This window comes from Ornithodoros turicata, chromosome 6 (genome assembly GCF_037126465.1).
Source record: "Ornithodoros turicata isolate Travis chromosome 6, ASM3712646v1, whole genome shotgun sequence".
NCBI classification, from domain to species: Eukaryota; Metazoa; Arthropoda; class Arachnida; order Ixodida; family Argasidae; genus Ornithodoros; species Ornithodoros turicata.
In genome coordinates this window covers 2,233,512-2,252,003 of record NC_088206.1, presented here as the reverse complement: position 1 = coordinate 2,252,003, position 18,492 = coordinate 2,233,512, and the positions used below count along the sequence as shown (strand labels likewise).

Genomic DNA, 18,492 nt, shown 5'->3' with positions numbered 1-18,492 from the left:
GTCCTTTCACGTTCGGTATAACTTACCGTACGTCTACTAACAATAATTCGTGGCCTTACTTCGAGAGACAACTGTGTCGACATCTGTCTGGGAGCAGGCCTTTTCTGTGATGAACCTCAGTAAGTTAAATGTTATGCTCACAACTAACAAACGAACACCTCACCACAGTCCTTAAGACTGCAGTTGCGTAATGACTCCACAATACTCAAAAACAGGACGTGCCAAGTTCCCTAATGACAACCAAATAAAAAGGATTGCTGACCCTGTGAGAGAGCAACGAGTAATACGTTTCATGTCGTCTCAAGTTCTGTGTTGTGTCATCTATATCGGTAGCAGGCTACCCCAAGGCTGTGGTATGCGGCCTGCGGACATGAAGGAGTTTGGCACCCCTGCTCTAATTGCTCTCTGCCCGCACGCACATCTCCCAATCAAACTAAGAACAAGCTGCACATTATTCCTTGGTAATAGTCTCTCTTCTTTATTGACAAGCATAAAAAAAACGCAAAAACAAGTCTGGCCCTCCACCTCGAACTTGTGGGAAAAAGTTAACAGAAAGGTATCACAACTGGGCGATACCCCGTTGCATTTGTGTTCCTTTAGAGCCCTTCTGACTGCGAGGGCTGCGATTAGGGGACCCTTACTCCCGCCGGCATCTGGGTCGTTGCCGAATTACCCTAGGGTAATTCGTTAATCTCGGCTGTCTCCCGGGATTCTTGTCACCGCCTTTTATAAAGGCCGATCAGCGTGCTTAAACCCATACACGCCCGTTGAATGATCCACGGGATGCCGACGTCCGCGCAGGATTTGTGAAGTTCTTCTCCACTTGCAGTGGAGAAGAACTGAACGCTTTGTAAGGCAACGCAGTGCATGCGATAGCGTAAGAAACGGCGTACATAAGTTGGCCCAGCGTTATGGGTCAAAGTTATTACATATTTCGTTCGCGTATTTTTCTGACATTTGGCTCGAATATCTCGCGGAACTTTAAATTCACGAAGAAAAAAAAAAAAAAAAGCGCTCGCGAATTTCGCAAAAATTACTACTTATACATAGGGCCTGACTTTTTAGGGTTAAACCCGTATCCGCCCGATATTTACCCCCCGAACGAAATCTGTGAAATTCGGGTTTAACCCGAATCTACCCGAAAACATCCGGGTCGCGTGGCACACTCGTAAGCGTGCATTAAAATAAAGCTTTATAACATTGCTAAACATTAGTTCCATGTTAAGACAAATTTTTATTAAACAAAAAAAAAATCACCCGAATACACCCGAATTCCTGAATACAGAATATGCCGTAACGGGATGTAACCCGAATACACCCGAATTTTCGAATGAAAAATATCACCCGATATTTACCCCCCCGAATTTGGCCAAAAATAAAACCCGAAAAAGTCAGGTCCTACTTTTACAGTGCGTCTGCTACAGCAAAGTGATCGGCTTTCAATCACGACCACGGACGACTTAATTTCTGAGACTAAAGAAGGACACTGGTAGTCGTAAGATCACTGACATAGTAATAAGTTGCGACTGGGTCGCCTTAAGTCTTTAGTTTCTCTTTTGAGCAAGGTGGAATGAAGGAAACAAGCAGAGTTGGCTCGCCTACTCGCCCTCTTCACTTCTCCATCGTTCCAGCCGGATGGAGTCCATCGGACTGTCGGGATCTTCGTCCGTGTGATCGGGGTTCCCTTGATTCCGGAAGAAGGAGCCTGCAACGACCTGCTCAGCATCCGCTCAGCATGTTGCTGCTGGCTGCGTACCCCATCAGTGCTTATCCACGAACAAGTCGCCGTTTGCCCGGCTGGGCGGTCTGCTAGACGGACGGCTGGATGGCCTACTAGTGGGTCGGCTTCCGGCTGCAATATTTTCCGGGGTGGCACACAATTAGTAGAGCCTGAAGTTTTCGGGAAATATTTTTTTCTAAATTCGGGGGGTAAAAATCGGGTAAATAAACGTGCGCACTAAATTCGTGCGAATTCGGGTGGAAAAACTCCCCGTATGCTAAATTCGGGGATAAATCGGGCTCAGTTACTCAAAACTAATTGTAGTGGTTTGCTACAAATGGTGATGAAACTGCATTTGATGCCAAAAAAGCGAGTTAATGCATTCCTACAGACATCCCAGTGAGGGGAATTTCCCGGGTAAAAATCGGGTTTCACCCTAAAGGGTGAACCTTCAATTCGGGGAAGAATCGGGTAAAACCCTAAAACTTCAGGCTCTAACAATTAGTTAGACCGCAGCCTTCTTTTGATACTATTTTCGAGTTTAGTCAACGAAATGGGAACAACCTGTACTGAAGTTCAGCACGTATATTGTAAATGCACCAGCAGAAAAGACAGGATTCAGGAGAGTTAGGCAGTATACCGTATTTACGCGAATCATTTGCACACCCCTATCCTAGTGCTAAAACAGTGGTAAAAATTTTCGACACGCAATTTGTGCACCCCTGCTTGTACCCTTGCAATGAGTTGGTCCAGCGCACAGGTGCAGCACCTCCATCTAGTAGTGGGCACACTGTGATTTTGACGGCCTACCCTACGCACGCAGCCGCTGTAGTTGCTTGTACCATGAAACAACTATGGTCCTGTGAAAGTCGTGTTAAGCATATTTACTGGCATATTATCGCTGTTGAGGGCAACTAGATACTATAACTCAGCTACTTCTTTCAGTAATTTTTAACTTAACTTGTTCCTTTTGAACTCCAGTAACTTATTGAGGAACTCGTTCCTTTTTTAGGTAACTAACTTTCTTTTCAAAGTAACTTGGGGCAAGTTCCAAGTTACTTTTGTTCGATTAACATCTACAGAAATTGTGAGCTGCGTCCTCCCTCCCTAATGATACGGCAACCATGGGCGCGCCAGTCTTTCATTGAGTTCATTGGTCACGCATGTTGGGTGAACATTGGCATTTTCATTGGCTCAATATCGGACCACGTTGCAGAGCTATAGTCAGTGACAACATAAGTCATACACTTGACCCCCCCCCCCACAAGAATCGCTCCGCACGCGCGAATGTAGTCGTGCAAAGGCTGGTAGCCAATCGCAGGAGCCTTCCACAGATGAGTGGGCGGTCCCAATTGTACGAGTTAAGTTGTCACTGACTATAGTGTTGGACAGATATACCCAAATTGGCTTGCCACTTGCACTTGAAAAGGGCTAATAAGGAATGTGTATTAGGACAAGGCATACATGCTTATCTGCACATGTACAGACAAAATATTTTAGCAATGAAACAATGTGTTGTTCTCATGAGGCAAACTGAAAACCATAAGAACAACTTGCACTTCGAAAATCCTACATGCACACTGAAAACCTGCGTTGGCATTGTGAGTGATGGTGAAACAGACAGACAGAATGGGAGTAAAAGGTAATGGAAGTAGTGACACGTTCGGAATGTAGGGATGTTCCACAAAGATGCGATAGTGTATCTTCACAAACTAAGGGGCTCCTGTACCCAGAATTGACTGAGCAACGAGGCATTCAGTTGCCGTGCCGTTGTTGGGGGGCGCACGTGCAAGAAGACATGGCCAGGAAACTACGCCAGACAAAAACCACGGCGTATTTCCAAGCTCCGTGAGAACGTTGCATAAATTGTTTTCTCTGCAAGGAATCTCTGTGCTGTTCAATCCGGTGCACAACGTGGTACAACAGAAATGTGGGTGCTCAATGTTGGGCATGTAGTATTGGCCTAAAAACATGATACCTCGGTATAGTGCGGTACCGCTTATAATATAGTGCAGATTTTTGGCGGTCCCGCGACATACGTTATAAGCAGTCTCCACTGTACTTTAGCTTGCTCTAATGTTTCTGTACAAGCGGTGGATGTCCCATGGGAGATGCTTCCTTCTAAAGTCGATTGTCATCATCATTCTACGCGTTTTCATACGAGCTGTTGCTGTCGTCTGCTACGGTGCGCGCACGTCCACTTCTGCACATTGAGAATTCAAATTTCCATTGCCCAATCATGATCTACATCTCGCGGGCCGACGAGCAGCACCCATAGCGGATTGTGCGGATGGGCTCCTCATAGCGGTTGCAGATTGTGACATGGTCGCTATACCGTGTATTCGCATGAGCCACATTTCCCCAGCAGCGGAAGATGCGAAAAACGTCATTGCCGTCTGCTGTCACGTGAGCGCCAGCGTTCAGCGTCGTATCTTCACGTACACTGCTAACCGTGGGGAATATTCTGCCCCACAGCCACAAGATATTCCGTAGCAGACGACAGGGAAAAGACGCTGACGGCATCGTCTGCTAAGTGTCGTCTGCTAAATGCGCAAGCGCCCCTCGCGGTATTCCGCACTGTGTGAATGCTCAACACATCACGGCACGGAACTTCGGCTCTGTGAGCAGCGTTTTCGCTTTTTCTTCCGCTAGAATCTTCCGCGAGGATTTCGCTCGTGTGAATACATGGATAATCTAGTACGTCGTGAGTAATACATAGTGTGGAATTCATTAGCGTTGTAAAACTGCGATTTTCATTGACAGTGCTAACGGTTGGAGAAACTATCTCAAAACACTGTCCCATTCCATCCCTCCATTAACATCGCACTTGTCCATGATTCGATCATGCAGGGTGCATTTTTTTTTTATTCGTTACAGAATTTTGTTAAAAAACCAGTAGAGCGAAACAGATGTTTCAGCAGGTGGGTTATACGGTCGTGCAAACATCCCGTAGGGCAGCGTATGCAACTACTGGACGATTAATAAGCTAAAATTCAATAATTAACTTATTAATTAGATTACCATAATTAAGCAACCTTTGGTGCAAATATATATAAGACAACAAGCAACAGCACTGCAATGATGACGCTACGTACCGTGCCTTTTTGGTTACATAGGTTGCAATTCGCCGTGATAGGGCTGCACCTGGCTTTGAAGCAGGCTTGGGAGCAGGCTTGAAAGACTGCCTTAGAACTGCAGCTGCAGCGGCAGCTAGCCCAGGCACTTGCTGTGGTGCAGGGGGCATCCTTGCCGTGGGCACAGCTTCATTTGGAACAGGTATCTGCCCGAAACCTGGTGGCCATCAAAATATTGAAACGTTTATCGTTCGACCATGCAGCAAACTTGAACACAATCAGCTATCAGTCCTCTTACTTATCGCAAATCCCATTTGTCTATCTTAAGCGAACACCTACATCCGCTACAGAGCAAAGAAATTCAGCACAGAAGGATCACATCTGAGCCCACCAGCAAGAACAACCTCTCGAGCAAACAACAACTGCAATCATCCAGCAAACTCGGTGGCTCAGCGAAAGGAGCACCTCATCACGGAGCAAGTTGATCACAAATAACCGGGACTGTGCGAATATTCGATATTTTGAATACAAATCGAATATTTTCAGTTCTCGTAGTCCACACGCGGTGTGTCTGAAATTGTAGTAGCTGAATTGTCTTGTGGGTGTGGCAACGTTTATTCCTCATCCTTTCATAGTTGATGCTTCCCTACATATTTCTGTGATTATCAAAATGTGGTTGTATGTGCACACTGCAGTAAACGGGGCTACTTGAAGTCATTATTCGATTCGATATTTGAAGTCAAATATTTGCAGTAGTCATATTCGATTCGTGTTCGACATTCTTACTATTCGCACAGACCCACAAATAACAGTGAGAAACCACCCCAGTGAGAAACCACCCCAGTGAGAAACACGAATCTGATCCAGATCAACCTGTGGAACACGCACTCCGCCCCGACGGGGATAAAAAATATAAAAAGATGAATCGGTGAAATTTGCCATTAATTTTGGAAAATGAAGTTGATGAGACTCACCTGGAGGTGTTGGCAGATCCTCGAAATTAACTGGTTTTCCAGCCTCGTACAACGTAATTGCATCTTCGTATTTCTAGAGAAAATGGGTGATACTCATGTAGTAGCATGAAGGCTTCGCGCACCAATCACGCGCGACATACTTTCACTATACGACAAACTCGCTTGGCCTTGCTGCTTTCCCCTTTCTCTTTGGCCTCATTGGCGGTGTTCTGATACTTTTCCAGTCTCTGTTGAAGAGCTTCCATCACTGATGTCGGCGGAGGAGGAGCGTTGAACAACTCAGGGTCATCTGGCAAGGAAAAAGTATCGAATTACTTAGTACGTGTAAAGTGGGAAGAAATTTAATTCCCTGCGTAGCAGGCACAATGCACAAGGTCTGTGGAGGATTTTTAAATCAACCAGACTTTCGAATACTAATGACATTCCTGCACATTTGAAAACAACTGTCCACTAGAAAGCACGTCATCCACAGGTGATTAGTCCACACACGTTTGAGTGGCGGTACGCAACCTTCTGCCAACTCCCATTTTGGAAGGCGCATCACTCTTCTCTGCACAAACACAAAATCTGTCAAGCGTGCACAACTTCAAAGTCAAAGCACGTGCCTTTCCTCATCAAAATGCTTTCCGGAGTCGCATATGCCATCGTAGCACAGAGGGCCAGTTTGACAAACGCAGGTTGAGAGTTGATTCGCGATCAGGCATCCCTTAACTTGAAATTATGCCTCACCCCTCCCCCTCTAAGATTAGCTAGCGTTACTGGAATTCACGTCACTAACTAACATTACTGAAAAAGGATTGGTGGCTAGCTTCGATTTTAGGGGGCTGTTGATCTCGGTTTAAAGTTAATTGGCGTTGGCGAAACCGGGACAAAGCAGCTCAGAACGAATTTGAGGGAGAGGGGATGATGTAGAGCTCCTCTACTTCTCTTGTGCGTCTTCGAAGTTGCGCACTTTGCAGCGCTCTCGCTTCAATACTCTGGCGACGACAGCGGAATTTTGATCACTGTACATCAGTAAGCGCTATCATGACACGTTACATGACACGTTACATCAAAGACTTGTTTACATGTACGGTCAAGCCCGTTTATTACGATCTTCGATAGAACGATAACTCCGATATTGCGATCGAATTGCTGGTTTTGAAAAAAAATTGCAAAAAATTGTACTCACGACGGTTATCCCGCGAAAGAAAACAGCCCCGGAATCGCGAAATTAAATACTCGCGAATAACACCGCAAATGACTGAATGCGCGACTAGCGGAAATGAGTACATCGCGAATAAAGATACGTTTACAGTATTCTAATTCGATTCAAAATAGAAATAAACAATTCAAATTAGATTCACAGTGTCTGTAAGATACAGTAGAATCTCACGGGGTCGCGGAAAAAATTCGTATCATCCGAAATTCGTATCAAACGAATTAAACCAAAATAAAAATTGAGGCAAGAAAATAGACAGTGACTCTTCATTTTCCGTTACTTTCAATGAAAGAGGTCGGTTGTAACGCTTTTGTGTCTCCGTTTTTGGCCAATGCTGCCCAAATACGCGAGATGATTCAAAAGACGTACCACGTGCTTTTCACCCGCGAGTCGCGCGACAGTGGTCTAAAGCGAGCTTCTCCTAAAGCAAGCAGGCGTTAGGTGAAGCCAACTTGCGGAATGGTGACGCGTAATGTTGTCACAAGTTGTCCCGATATGTTCCCTCCACGTGTTCTGGGGCTCTGGTCGCTGTTTTCCGCCAGAGCGATGTCACACAGCTTCGCGGTTTATTGTTGCCAGGGGGGTAAAAAGGTCAAAACAGAGATAAGGTGATAAGGTTCCGGGCCGTTCAATCCCCTTGATCTTATCTCCACCACCACCACCACCACCACCAAAAGGATAGTCATTGCTTGCATTGCGCTACATGATGTAAGGGAGTTCGTGGTGAGGATCGCCCTCCCTTTTCGAAGGAAGGAGCAGCATGACTCGCGCGCTCTCGCGTCACGGAGAAACGATCTCTGTCGCATCCTCGGCTCATTCCGTAAAGGCAAGATAACGCGTTCGTATCATCCGAACTCTAATACATGGGAAGAATAGGCATTCCGGCCGGGACCGGAAAAGAATTCGTATCATCTGTGATCGTATCATCGAGATTCTACTGTATTCGTATTTGATTATACCTTCGTCACTTCTTTGGGCAGTTGCAGCGTACGCAGTTAGCCATCTCATTACAGGCCAATTTCTCTTCACATTCCTAGCAACTGACAAAAGTAAACGAGCAAATGTACAGTTTGCTCCACACTTAGTTGAAATGCACAGCCTCATCACAGCACACTGAGGGAGCAACAGTCGAGTGACAGTGACACCTTCGAAACTTTTGAAGCAGACGACAGGAATGCACCAACTTCCAATATGAGGCGCCGCTGGGCGCTCAATCTCATCTGCCTCCGATTTCAGGTGTGACAATACACTTCGCTGGGCTCGCATCAAACAAAAATATTACGGTGCCCCCTTGTTCCCGCTAAGCACAGAGAATGCTACATATATAGAGCAAAACATCACACACTCACATTCTGATGGAGGAGGAGGAAGGTCCAGCCTCACAACAGGCTGCGGAGGCAGCATGGGTGTAGGATCAGCTAGAGGATCACGGCTCCGTTCTCTGGTACAACTTGGGGTTGCTTCCGAGGGTGTGTCTTGCTTCCGCGGAGGCAGCACGGATGTACATTCTAGAAAACCGAAGCTCCATACTGGGGTACGACTTGGGGTTGCTTCCGAGGGTGTGTCTTGCTTCGCTATTTTACCAAATATACAGCATGTGTTTAGTATTCCAACGCGCGTGTAGAACATGCAGACGACAGAATGTGGCCAGTTCGTATGCAAACCTCTCACCGGAAGAAAGAGACGGCTGTCTCGGCACTGTGACGGGCGGTGGGACATCATCTTCATTTATGGGTTTTCCAGTTTGCACATTTTGCATCATGCCCTCAAGCGTCTGCAGTAATATTAGTTCCCAGACTATCGACCCGTTATACGACTTGCATAGTTGACAGTAAGTTCTTACTTTCAGTGCCTTTCTGTAGCGCTTTGCCTTCGAACTATCGCCTGTAGTCTTTGCTGCAGCCTCCGCTTCCTTGTAGCTCTGCAAGCGGTCTCGTAACATATCCTGCTGCCTGCAATCCATAAATAAATCGGTCGGACAGATATCCATGAGCCGAGCATCATAAGCATGACATACGGCAGAGCTCATTTTTACAATATTGATGGGAACGTGAAATCCAATCGTTATACCGTATTTTGTATGATTGCAAGACGAGTTTCTTTGATTTTTTTTTTCCCCAAAAAAAGTGCTGCTCCGAAAATGGGGGTCGTCTTGCAATCGAAACCATACATCCTGCCACACGAGGGAGAGAGCGCAAATGCCAGACAGCAGGGGGAGAGCGGAAGGTGAGCCCACGTGACGTACTTCTCCATAACTTGTCAGCTGTTGAACACGATAGAACACATAGAAAGGACAAATACATAGCTGTGTCTCACAAGTCGTGTCTTTCGGTGCAAGTTGCGTTTCGTTTCGCGTTTGCACGTGCATTTCGTGATGGACCCAAAGCGTGCTTTCTACTCCGCCGCGTTCAAGCGGAAAGTGATCGAAGCAGCTGAAACCACGAACAACCAACGTTCAAGTTGGGCAGCGTTTCGGAGTTTTTCTGGGATAAACGTACCAAGATGGCTTGGACGAAGAAATCTTCGACTGTTCCAGCATGAGGAAAACCTGCAGTGGGCCGAAGGGTGGACGGCAGGCTGACATCGAGAAGGAGCTAACCCTTACCGGACTACCGGAGACGTAGTAACGTGGATTTTGGACGTGTGGGGGCAATCCCAGAGAATATTGTAGTGCGTGCGTTGATGAAATGTTCTCGAACGCGATGGACGAGACTGAAGACGACTTGCTGTGGTTCGACTCAGACAAGGAGAACAGTGGGTGATTCCGACATAGATGAAAGTTGAGTGTTCTTAAAAGGGGCACAAAACGGGTCGACGAACATTCTCCAATTATTATGCCCAATGAAAGAACGTAGCTCACGATATCCAAATATGAAATTCTTTTGCTTCGAGCGAGCGTCTTTAACACGAAACAATGCCATTCAAAGAGCATAATTCGCGGGAGTCTCTCCTTATCCTTGGAACTGGGTCACGTCACTATGTTCCAGCGTATAGCAACGCCCAATTCCAGGCGCTGGAGGCTGGGGAGATTTCGCTCTCCCAGCCAATGACGGACCCCACTGAGACAAGCTGCAGCTCCGGAGGGAACCGGTCGCGGGAACGTCGAGGTGACCTCGCGGAGCAATACAGCACTGAAAACATGGTGCGCACGTGAAATAGAATACCGAGGGTTTTTGGTACGGTTTGAACTGGCTATCTTGGATTGGACAAGTGGTAATATCTTTAGAGTTGACTTCACTTCTCGATATGACAACAAAATTAATGTATAAGCGTCCCGCATTCTAAATGGCTGATGATGCGCGACGTCAAAATGACGGGTCGCTATTGTCGCCAGGACATCGCAGGGCGGGGCATGAGGGCGAAAGAGTGCAGCGAATATTCGGTCGGTTTGGAGCCATTATTTGCTTTTTTGCGACAACAATTTTTTTAAAACATTCACCGTTGGCAACGTATCACAATGTATTTTTAGAAAAGTGCACCTCGTATACCTGTTTATTGCCCCTTTAATAAAGTATGTTATGTGGCAATTCTTATCTTTTTTTTGTTGCTATTTTTGCGATCATTTTTAGGGGGGGGGGGGTCGTCCTGCAATAAGTGGCGTCTTGCATTCGAGCAAATACGGTATCAGAGTATTGTCTTGTTTTTAACTTTTGTAAAATCGCCAGTCAGGTTCACGTCAATGAAGTAGAACAATACAGTGGAATGCTACTGAACATGCCCGTTTGTTGACAGCACAAAAAACATTTTATCGAGCTCGAAATTGAAGCATCTCTGCGTCAGATAACGTGAAAGCTTTTCCCACGACAACATAACTGCCAATACACCACGAGGCTCCGCACCTCTTGAGATCGATGACGGGGTCAACTTCTCGCCATTACAGCATCGCAGTCACGCAAGTCTACATCGTCCTCACTATCGGAACACGCCTTATTCGCGTGGAATTCATCGAGACGTGAATTTTGTTTCGAGGCACGAGCCTTTCCTCTTTAAAGTGCTTCCCAGAGGAGAAGGCGCTACCGTCGTGTTACACACAGCGATTTGGGGAAAATGCTGAAGGCGAGAGAATGATGTGGAGAAGGAGCAACCTCCATTATTTCTCATGAGCAGCTTCGAATGCAATGTGTGGTTCTAATCCCTGTCGCCACACTATCAGTTCAATGCTATTTGAGGCAATCGCTCTCGAATAAGCATTGTTTTCAATAGAAGATTGAGTCTTGCTGCTTAACTTTCACACATTTTACCAGCCACAAGGAGAATTCTGATCTCTACATGAAGGTTTTCTCGATGATTCTAGCATTGAGTTCTTGTTTACATGTGTGCTTCAATGAGCAAACTGAAGGGGGGGAGAGAGATTATGGGTTTAATGGCACAAAGGCCATAATCGCCAAGACTACAGTGAGTATGTGAGAGATGATGATGTGAAAGAGAGAGTGTGTGGTAGTTAAAAGCTATCTACAGGTATGAGCGATGAGATGGACCAGGATAAGAGAGAGGATGGAGAGGAGGATGACGATAACAAGTGAGTATGCCAGTTAAAAGCTATCTACAAGTGTGAGCGATCAGGTGATCCAGGATGAGATACTTACATGAGGAGTTCGGTGATATTGGATAAAAGTGGAGCAATACTTAACATCTACATCTGACTAACTAACCCACACAAACTGAAGGGAACCACCAATTTGATCATCATACGGGAGTTACGTTGAAGATCGTGATAAAGAGGCTCAACTGTACAGTGTTGTCCACTTCCATCCATTTGTGGATACGCACTATATATTGTGCAGCATGTGCGTAGCATGCAATGGATATTTGCGGATCAAGACAGGATATCAGAGTGTATTAGACACGAATTATTATTTGTTGGCACATAATTTGTCGGCGCGCTCAGCTCTTTCCTGACATACCTCAGCGGTTCGTGAGATTTCATCAGACGGGCGAAGAGGTTTTCCGGCCTTCCATCTTTCCAATGCCCATCGTCTTGAACGGCAGCAGCTGCCATCTTTCGATTTGCATTGAGATCCGGTGCTGAAATGCAAGATGAAATTATGGGACATAATTCCCACTTGAGAAAACTTGTAGATAGCTAAAATTAAGTGTGAAAAAGTGCGGATAAATACGCGGCTTGGGTGCACGCTGCTTCTTCTTCTTCTTCTTCTTCTCCTTTGGGGCATGAGCTGGGGCATGAGCTGGGGCATGAGCTGGGGCATGAGCTGGGGCATGAGCTGGCAGTCCGAAGAAAAAGGTATTCCGAAATGAAGACAGATCAGCTCCGAGGTCTTTATCATCACGACGGCCGTCCTTGTTGTCACCACCTGCTGAAATGCAAGATGAAATTATGGGACATAATTCCCACTTGAGAAAACTTGTAGATAGCTAAAATTAAGTGTGAAAAAGTGCGGATAAATACACGGCTTGGGTGCACGCTGCTTCTTCTTCTCCTTCTCCTTTGGGGCATGAGCTGGGGCATGAGCTGGGGCATGAGCTGGCAGTCCGAAGCGAAAGGTAGTCCAAAATGAAGACAGATCAGCTCCGAGGTCTTTATCATCACGACGGCCGTCCTTGTTGTCACCACCAGTGGTATCCCGAATGGGGATCTTAAACATCATAAACTATAGAAGTACAAAAAATGACGAGGTATGTCAGAGGTCGGCACTTGTGACTTGTGCTCACTCATGCTCAGCTCGTTTGCCACATTGAGCACGAGTGAGCATGCTCGTGAATGAGAGTTTCGCTAAATGAACAGTTCAGACATGCTTGGCAATAATTCTACATTCCTTCACATATAGCAGCAGACACTTTCACCATGAGACTGCCCATGGTCTTAGGCTGCCATTGTAATTGTTCAGGATATTGAGATGGACTTAATTGGACGACAGTGGGAGAGGGGTCCACTTATTGGTACTCGCCCGGCTGACCTGCATAGCTCCCGCAACAATCTGGAGCCTGTCATTGCCGCTTACCTCAGCTCTCCATTTATGCTCAGCTCATACACCATGTACGTACACTGAGCATGTGTGAGTTTCGGTGGGGTTACGCTCTATTGTACGTGCTTCTGTCGGCACATTTATAGTTCATATCAGCGTGATGATAAGCGCTGACCACCACGCGAAAGCTTGTACATACAATTTTTTTTTCAAGGCTTCTGTATCGTTTTTGAGTGTTCTACACTCATATCAGTGACAAACACTGTCACACTTCTGACTGATATGGTGGGCTTCAAGTTTTGATGGATAGTACGTATGTGATCTTGGAAGTGGTCGCCCGAACACCAGCGTGTCGTTGCGATATTTACATAGAAGAACAGCTACTTTTGACGTTCATGACATGCAAACTACTGCGTCATTTTACTTTAGGCTACAGAAGACAAAAAGCGGCATTCTGCAAGTCGGCCTGGGGCCCTATCCTCGTCAAAAGTAATCGACCTCGATTACTTTACGTCACAAGCTGTAGGGCGGGGCTGCCACGAAATACTCCGCCCTTAAATCCCGCCCGTTTCAATTGAAGTTTATGCCTAGTTTTCCTTCGCAGCCTCTCGGCCCTAATCTCGAACCGTGACCCTACGTCATTTTGACGTAACAATGACGTAAAAGATTAGTTTCAAAGCTGAAAAGTAATGTAGCGAAAGAGGGTCGATTACTTTGAGCGGCGATGGGTTTCGTGATGGGTCCGCATGTGCATTTCCGTTTATTGTGTTGTATAAAGTCTGTATGTGCTCGTCACCAACAAAAAATTCATATCTTTCTTCGTTTTTGCTTAATAATGATAGGAAAGCACCGCGTAATACCGTTTCTCTGCACCGATCGCGGCATCGTATTCGTGAAAGTGGCGGGCGTTTCGAAGCGTCGTCCGAGCCGTACGTCGTACAATCAATGTTACTGCAACGTAGCGGTGTGCACACAAAAAACTCATCGATCAAATGTTCACTGTTTGTTGAGTAAAACTAACTCATTTGCGGTATCATTACCACCCCCACAGCTCACGAGCAAAAGAAGGATACTGTAATGCGAATTATCATTTCGCATATCGAGCACACGAACACACAGAAAAATATAAAGAAAGGCTCATAAATAAAGCTCAAGATTTAAAGCACGAACCGATTTCTCATAAACGCGTTTACGGCTCGCGCCACACTGTCCGTTCGACCCGTTCGACCCTTTGCAATGGTCGAAATTGAATAATTCGAAAATTCCCATATCGGACCCCCCTCCTGGGAACAAGGCTAACTGGAAGTCGCACGTCGCTAGTAATAAATTGCGCTGTAATTTGCAAATTCCTTAGTGAGGTTAGGTTAGGTTAGGTCAGTACATATTACACGCGCAGGGGGAGGGGGTTGCGCGTGCTCATGTTCTCATAGTTATCGCTGCATAATTAAGAGGACATGAATCAAGTACTAACAAGATTCCTTTTCAAGCTAACGTGAAATCCTCGGGTTTAGTGCCGAACTCCGCAACTTTCCACGTCGGAGCCCTTCGGGAGGCAACTCGCCTACGGCGACCAGCACCACCTGGACCTTTCATTGCAGTTTTGTGTGCTTATTTCCCGGCGCCCGACACACTTCTCCTTCTAGCCACTGTACTTTCATCGTTTTGGATGGATGGATGGATGGATAGCGGCCTTCCCTTTGCATCGGGCGGTAGCATACGCCACCTAGCCTGTTAAAGTGAAAATAAAGCTACAAATTGGTTGATTCATCAAGTGTTTGGTATTTCTTGTATTTAGTATTTAATAAAAACCCTATTAGTTATTTCTCTTTCTATGCCACCAGTCATTCAGTCGAGATTTGGTTGCCGCCACCGCATCTCGGTCCACCCCTCCTCCGCCATTTTCAAAACCGAGCGCCTCCCACAGCTCAACGACCTCCTTTGGTGCCGGGTTGAGTCCCCTACATCTCAAGATTACATGTTCCGCTGTCTCATCCTCCCCCTCTGTGCACCAGCTACATCTTGTGTCGATATCCCGTTGGAATTTCGCGTAATGAGTTTTGGTCCGTAACATACCCGTTCTTGCCTCAAACAATAAAGTGCTCCCGTACGAATTATCAACCAGTTCCTCTCTTGTGATCTCTGTCTTTCTTTCCCTGTACATCTGTAGTGCTGGTTTCCCCCTCATACGTTCCTGCCATTTTCTTGTCTCAGCCTCCCTGACCCTGGTTCTCGTACTCTTCTTTTCCTCCTCTTTGGTGCATGTAAGATATCTGGCTGTAAGCACTCTGGTTCTACTCCTCCACCGAGTGTCAATGTTCTGAAGGTATATGTAAGATAGCGTCTTCCTTGCCCAGTTGTTTTCCCCCAATGTTCTAACCCGATTTTCATATCTTATTTTGCTCAGTGCTTCCCTGCTTTCAAACGTCGACCACCCCATATCGCCCGCCACCCCCTCATTGGGTGTTGTCCCATGCGCCCCAAGCGCTAGTCGCCCTACACCCCTTTGTCGAGTTTCCATGAAATGTAATATGCCTGCATCTATGCTAAGGACCGCGTTCCCAAAAGTCATACCCGGTACCATTACCCCTTTCCATACCATACGTATCACTTCATATCGACTGTATACCCAGAGCGCTCTGCTTTTCATTACCGACGCATCCCTCCTGGCTTTCTTCATAACCTCCCCCTCGTGCTCCCTGAGGTAATTTTGTCCGTCCGCAAACCATACTCCCAGATATCTGTATTTCTGAACACCCTTAATTTCTGTACCCTGTATGTGGAGGGGTCTCTCCTGTTTTGCATTATACGTCATAACTCCTGACTTTTCGCTACTGAACTTTAAACCCGGGGCTTCTTCCCCCTTTCCGCATATTTGCATAAGGCCCTGCAACTCCTCTCTTGTGTCTGCCATAAGAACAATGTCGTCTGCATATATCAGCCCTTCATCAGAGTCTTTTGGCTTGTTTCTTGTGTCCCAATTCCGTAGCTCAGGTTAAAGCCGAGATCGCTGCCTTCTAACTCACGCTCAATACCACTGATATAAAGCATAAAGAGAATTGGTGACAATGGGCACCCCTGTTTCAAACCCCTTTTTACCTTGACGTTTCCCACATACTGTCCTTCCCATTCCACTTCTACGGAGCTATCCTGATATAACTGCCTCAAAAGGCTCACCATACCACTGTCCATTCTAACCGTCTCCAGCCTTTCCCATAGAATTGGATGTATGCCCCCTTTATGTCTAGAAAGCTGAGCCATAGTGGTCGTCGTTCCATTTGCGCAATTTCGATGCATCGAGTCAACACAAACAGATTATCGTCCAGTCTCCGCCCCCTCCGAAACCCATTTTGTAACTCCCCCAGTATGCCATTGTCCTCCAGCCAATTTTGGATTCTGCCTTTCAAGACCTGCATCGCAACCCTGTAGATGACCGATGTTACTGTTATTGGCCTATACGACTTGAAGCTGTCTCTCTCACCCTTGCCTTTATAGATTAAACTAACCCTACCCTGTCCCCATTCAGGTGGTATATTCCCGCTCGTTAAAATGTTGCTCACTATCTCCCTCAGTGTACTCTGGCTCTTTGGTCCGAGTTGCTTTATTAGCTTAATAGGAATATTGTCTGGTCCAGCCGCTGTACCCGTTGGGATCGCCTTAAGAGCCCTCTCCCATTCCGTAACTGAGATTGCCCCCAATTCCGCTACTTTCCTTTCCGTTCTGCGTGGGGCTGTGGTTTCCTCGACCTCTGCCCCGAAAACTGATTCGACCTGTTCTTTAATGTGTTTTAGCGCCCACTGGCCATCCAACCTCACCCCATCCTCACTGGTTAGATAGTTCTGTTGCTTATCAGTCTTTCTGCCTTGGTCTTTGATTTACTTCTAAAATTTTTTTTGAGCATTCCTGTCTTTGTTATTCATCTCGGCCAGCCACTTTGCCCACGCCTCCTTCATTTTCTTTTGAACCAATCGTGCCGTTTCTGCTTTGCATCCCTGGTAATGCTCCAATTTCTCCTTTATTGTTTGGGGACCCCGCCCATCTCTTTTCGCTCGTCTATGTTCCCTGGATGCCTCCTGTCGTCTCTGCCTTGCGTCTTTGATTTCCTGGTCCCACCACCTTTTGGGGCCTCGTTTCCTTTTTCGAATGATTTCCACAAACTCTGCGTATGTCCCCACAGTCTCCTTTCCCACAGCTTCCTCCAATTTAGACGCCTCCAGTTCCTTCTCACCCAGGTGACGAGTCTCCCTATGCGTGCTCTGGGGCACTGCGCATGGTTCTTTGAAATACAGAGTAATACGTTTATGGTCAAGTTTGTGGTGCCATCCTCATCTATTTTCATCGTTCGCAAAGCGCGGAAAGTATCTGCCGTCATTAGTGCGTAGTCTATACACGAGTGGTGATCTCCGACTTCCCACGTGATTTCCCTTCGCATTTATCGCTCGTGTTCCCTAGGACTAGGCCCTGCTCATTGCAAAACTTTAACAACAGTTTTCTTGTTTTATCTGTTCTGCCATCTGCCATACGCCGCCTGCCATCAGCGCCATCTCACGGGCACATACCGAATTATAAATGCAAAGCACAATCAGTGTCACACAAACATTGCCGTCTTGCACTCCTGCACGTCAAGAAAAATGACAAACAGCAAAAAAAAAGGAAATTACGAGCGTGCTTTTCCTCGCATTTTCCACGCAATTCAGTTTTACGCCGGTAGAGTTTTCTGTTTCCGACACCTAAGAACAGAAGCAACAAGGCAGGGCGGGCAGATCACAGGTGTGGCCTTGGGATTCTCAGGAGGAAACATCGATAAGGCGGGTCGCTTTCCAAGATAACACGTGGGGCGATTGGTTGATAGAAGGTGTCAACCACTTTTAATATTCACGCCTTTTTCGATTGTGCATCAATGACAGAAGAAATTTCAAGTAATCGAGGTAGATTACTTTGACCAGGATAGGGCCCCAGACCTCATGACTATGCGCGCCAGGCTCTGTTTTTTTAATGATTATGACTTCCTAGAAGCCGAGGGGTCGTTACGAAACTATATGAAACTTCTGTTCGCATGAATGTTGAGAACGCATGAAATTCAACACGAAACATCTGCACCGTATGTACTCATGCAAAATCGAAAGACGGCTGACGTGCGAAGCGAGACATAACGGTAAGACGAGAAAACATCAGCGGCTGAAGCACACTGGCGATGTGTGATGCAGAAACAGTACACTTACATCAATTACTGAGTCGTGTGTATTCCCTCCTCGTGGCTTAGCACCCACACCACTTCTTGCCATTGTAGAAGACTAAATAAACATCAAATAAAACTGCGAAGGCTAAAAATACCACGAAAATACACTCATAAGAGCCTATGCAACAAGTTCATAAACGGGAACTACAGGAACAGGAACTACGGGAACGAACACACGAACATTCATGATTTCGATACCGATGCGATTGTGTACGCATCAACGAGACACGTGTATTAATAACTACATATTAACAAACCAAACTAGCAGTAGAATAATATATACTTGCTGTCATCATAGTCAGCAAATATCAATCTTGAAGAATTTGTGATGTTTCGTTGTTTCGTCCTCCTTGCATCCTAACG

The 18,492-nt window shown here is 46.2% G+C and overlaps 1 protein-coding gene across 1 annotated transcript; it reads right to left on the bottom strand.

Moving 5' to 3' along the window:
• Positions 1-1,699: 1,699 nt before the first annotated feature.
• Positions 1,700-18,304, bottom strand: LOC135398813 (coiled-coil and C2 domain-containing protein 1-like). The gene is made up of 11 exons (XM_064630306.1): positions 18,113-18,304; positions 12,377-12,578; positions 12,087-12,284; positions 11,874-11,994; positions 8,813-8,921; positions 8,641-8,743; positions 8,319-8,543; positions 5,909-6,057; positions 5,769-5,841; positions 4,816-5,011; positions 1,700-1,852 (listed from the first exon to the last, which is right to left on the bottom strand). Exons 1-11 carry the CDS (start codon positions 18,173-18,175, stop codon positions 1,834-1,836), a joined length of 1,458 nt encoding a protein of 485 aa, XP_064486376.1. The 5' UTR covers positions 18,176-18,304; the 3' UTR covers positions 1,700-1,833.
• Positions 18,305-18,492: the final 188 nt, after the last annotated feature.

Bases quoted from the DNA above. Each gene is read 5' to 3' on its own strand.
- LOC135398813 (XM_064630306.1), bottom strand. From the start codon at position 18,175: ATGGCAAGAAGTGGTGTGGGTGCTAAGCCACGAGGAGGGAATACACAC. The intron at 12,579-18,112 runs GTAAGTGTACTG...GTACTTCTATAG, and splicing joins CACACGACTCAGTAATTGAT to TTTATGATGTTTAAGATCCC. The intron at 6,058-8,318 runs GTGAGTGTGTGA...TTTCCTTGCCAG, and splicing joins TCCTCCTCCTCCATCAGAAT to ATGACCCTGAGTTGTTCAAC.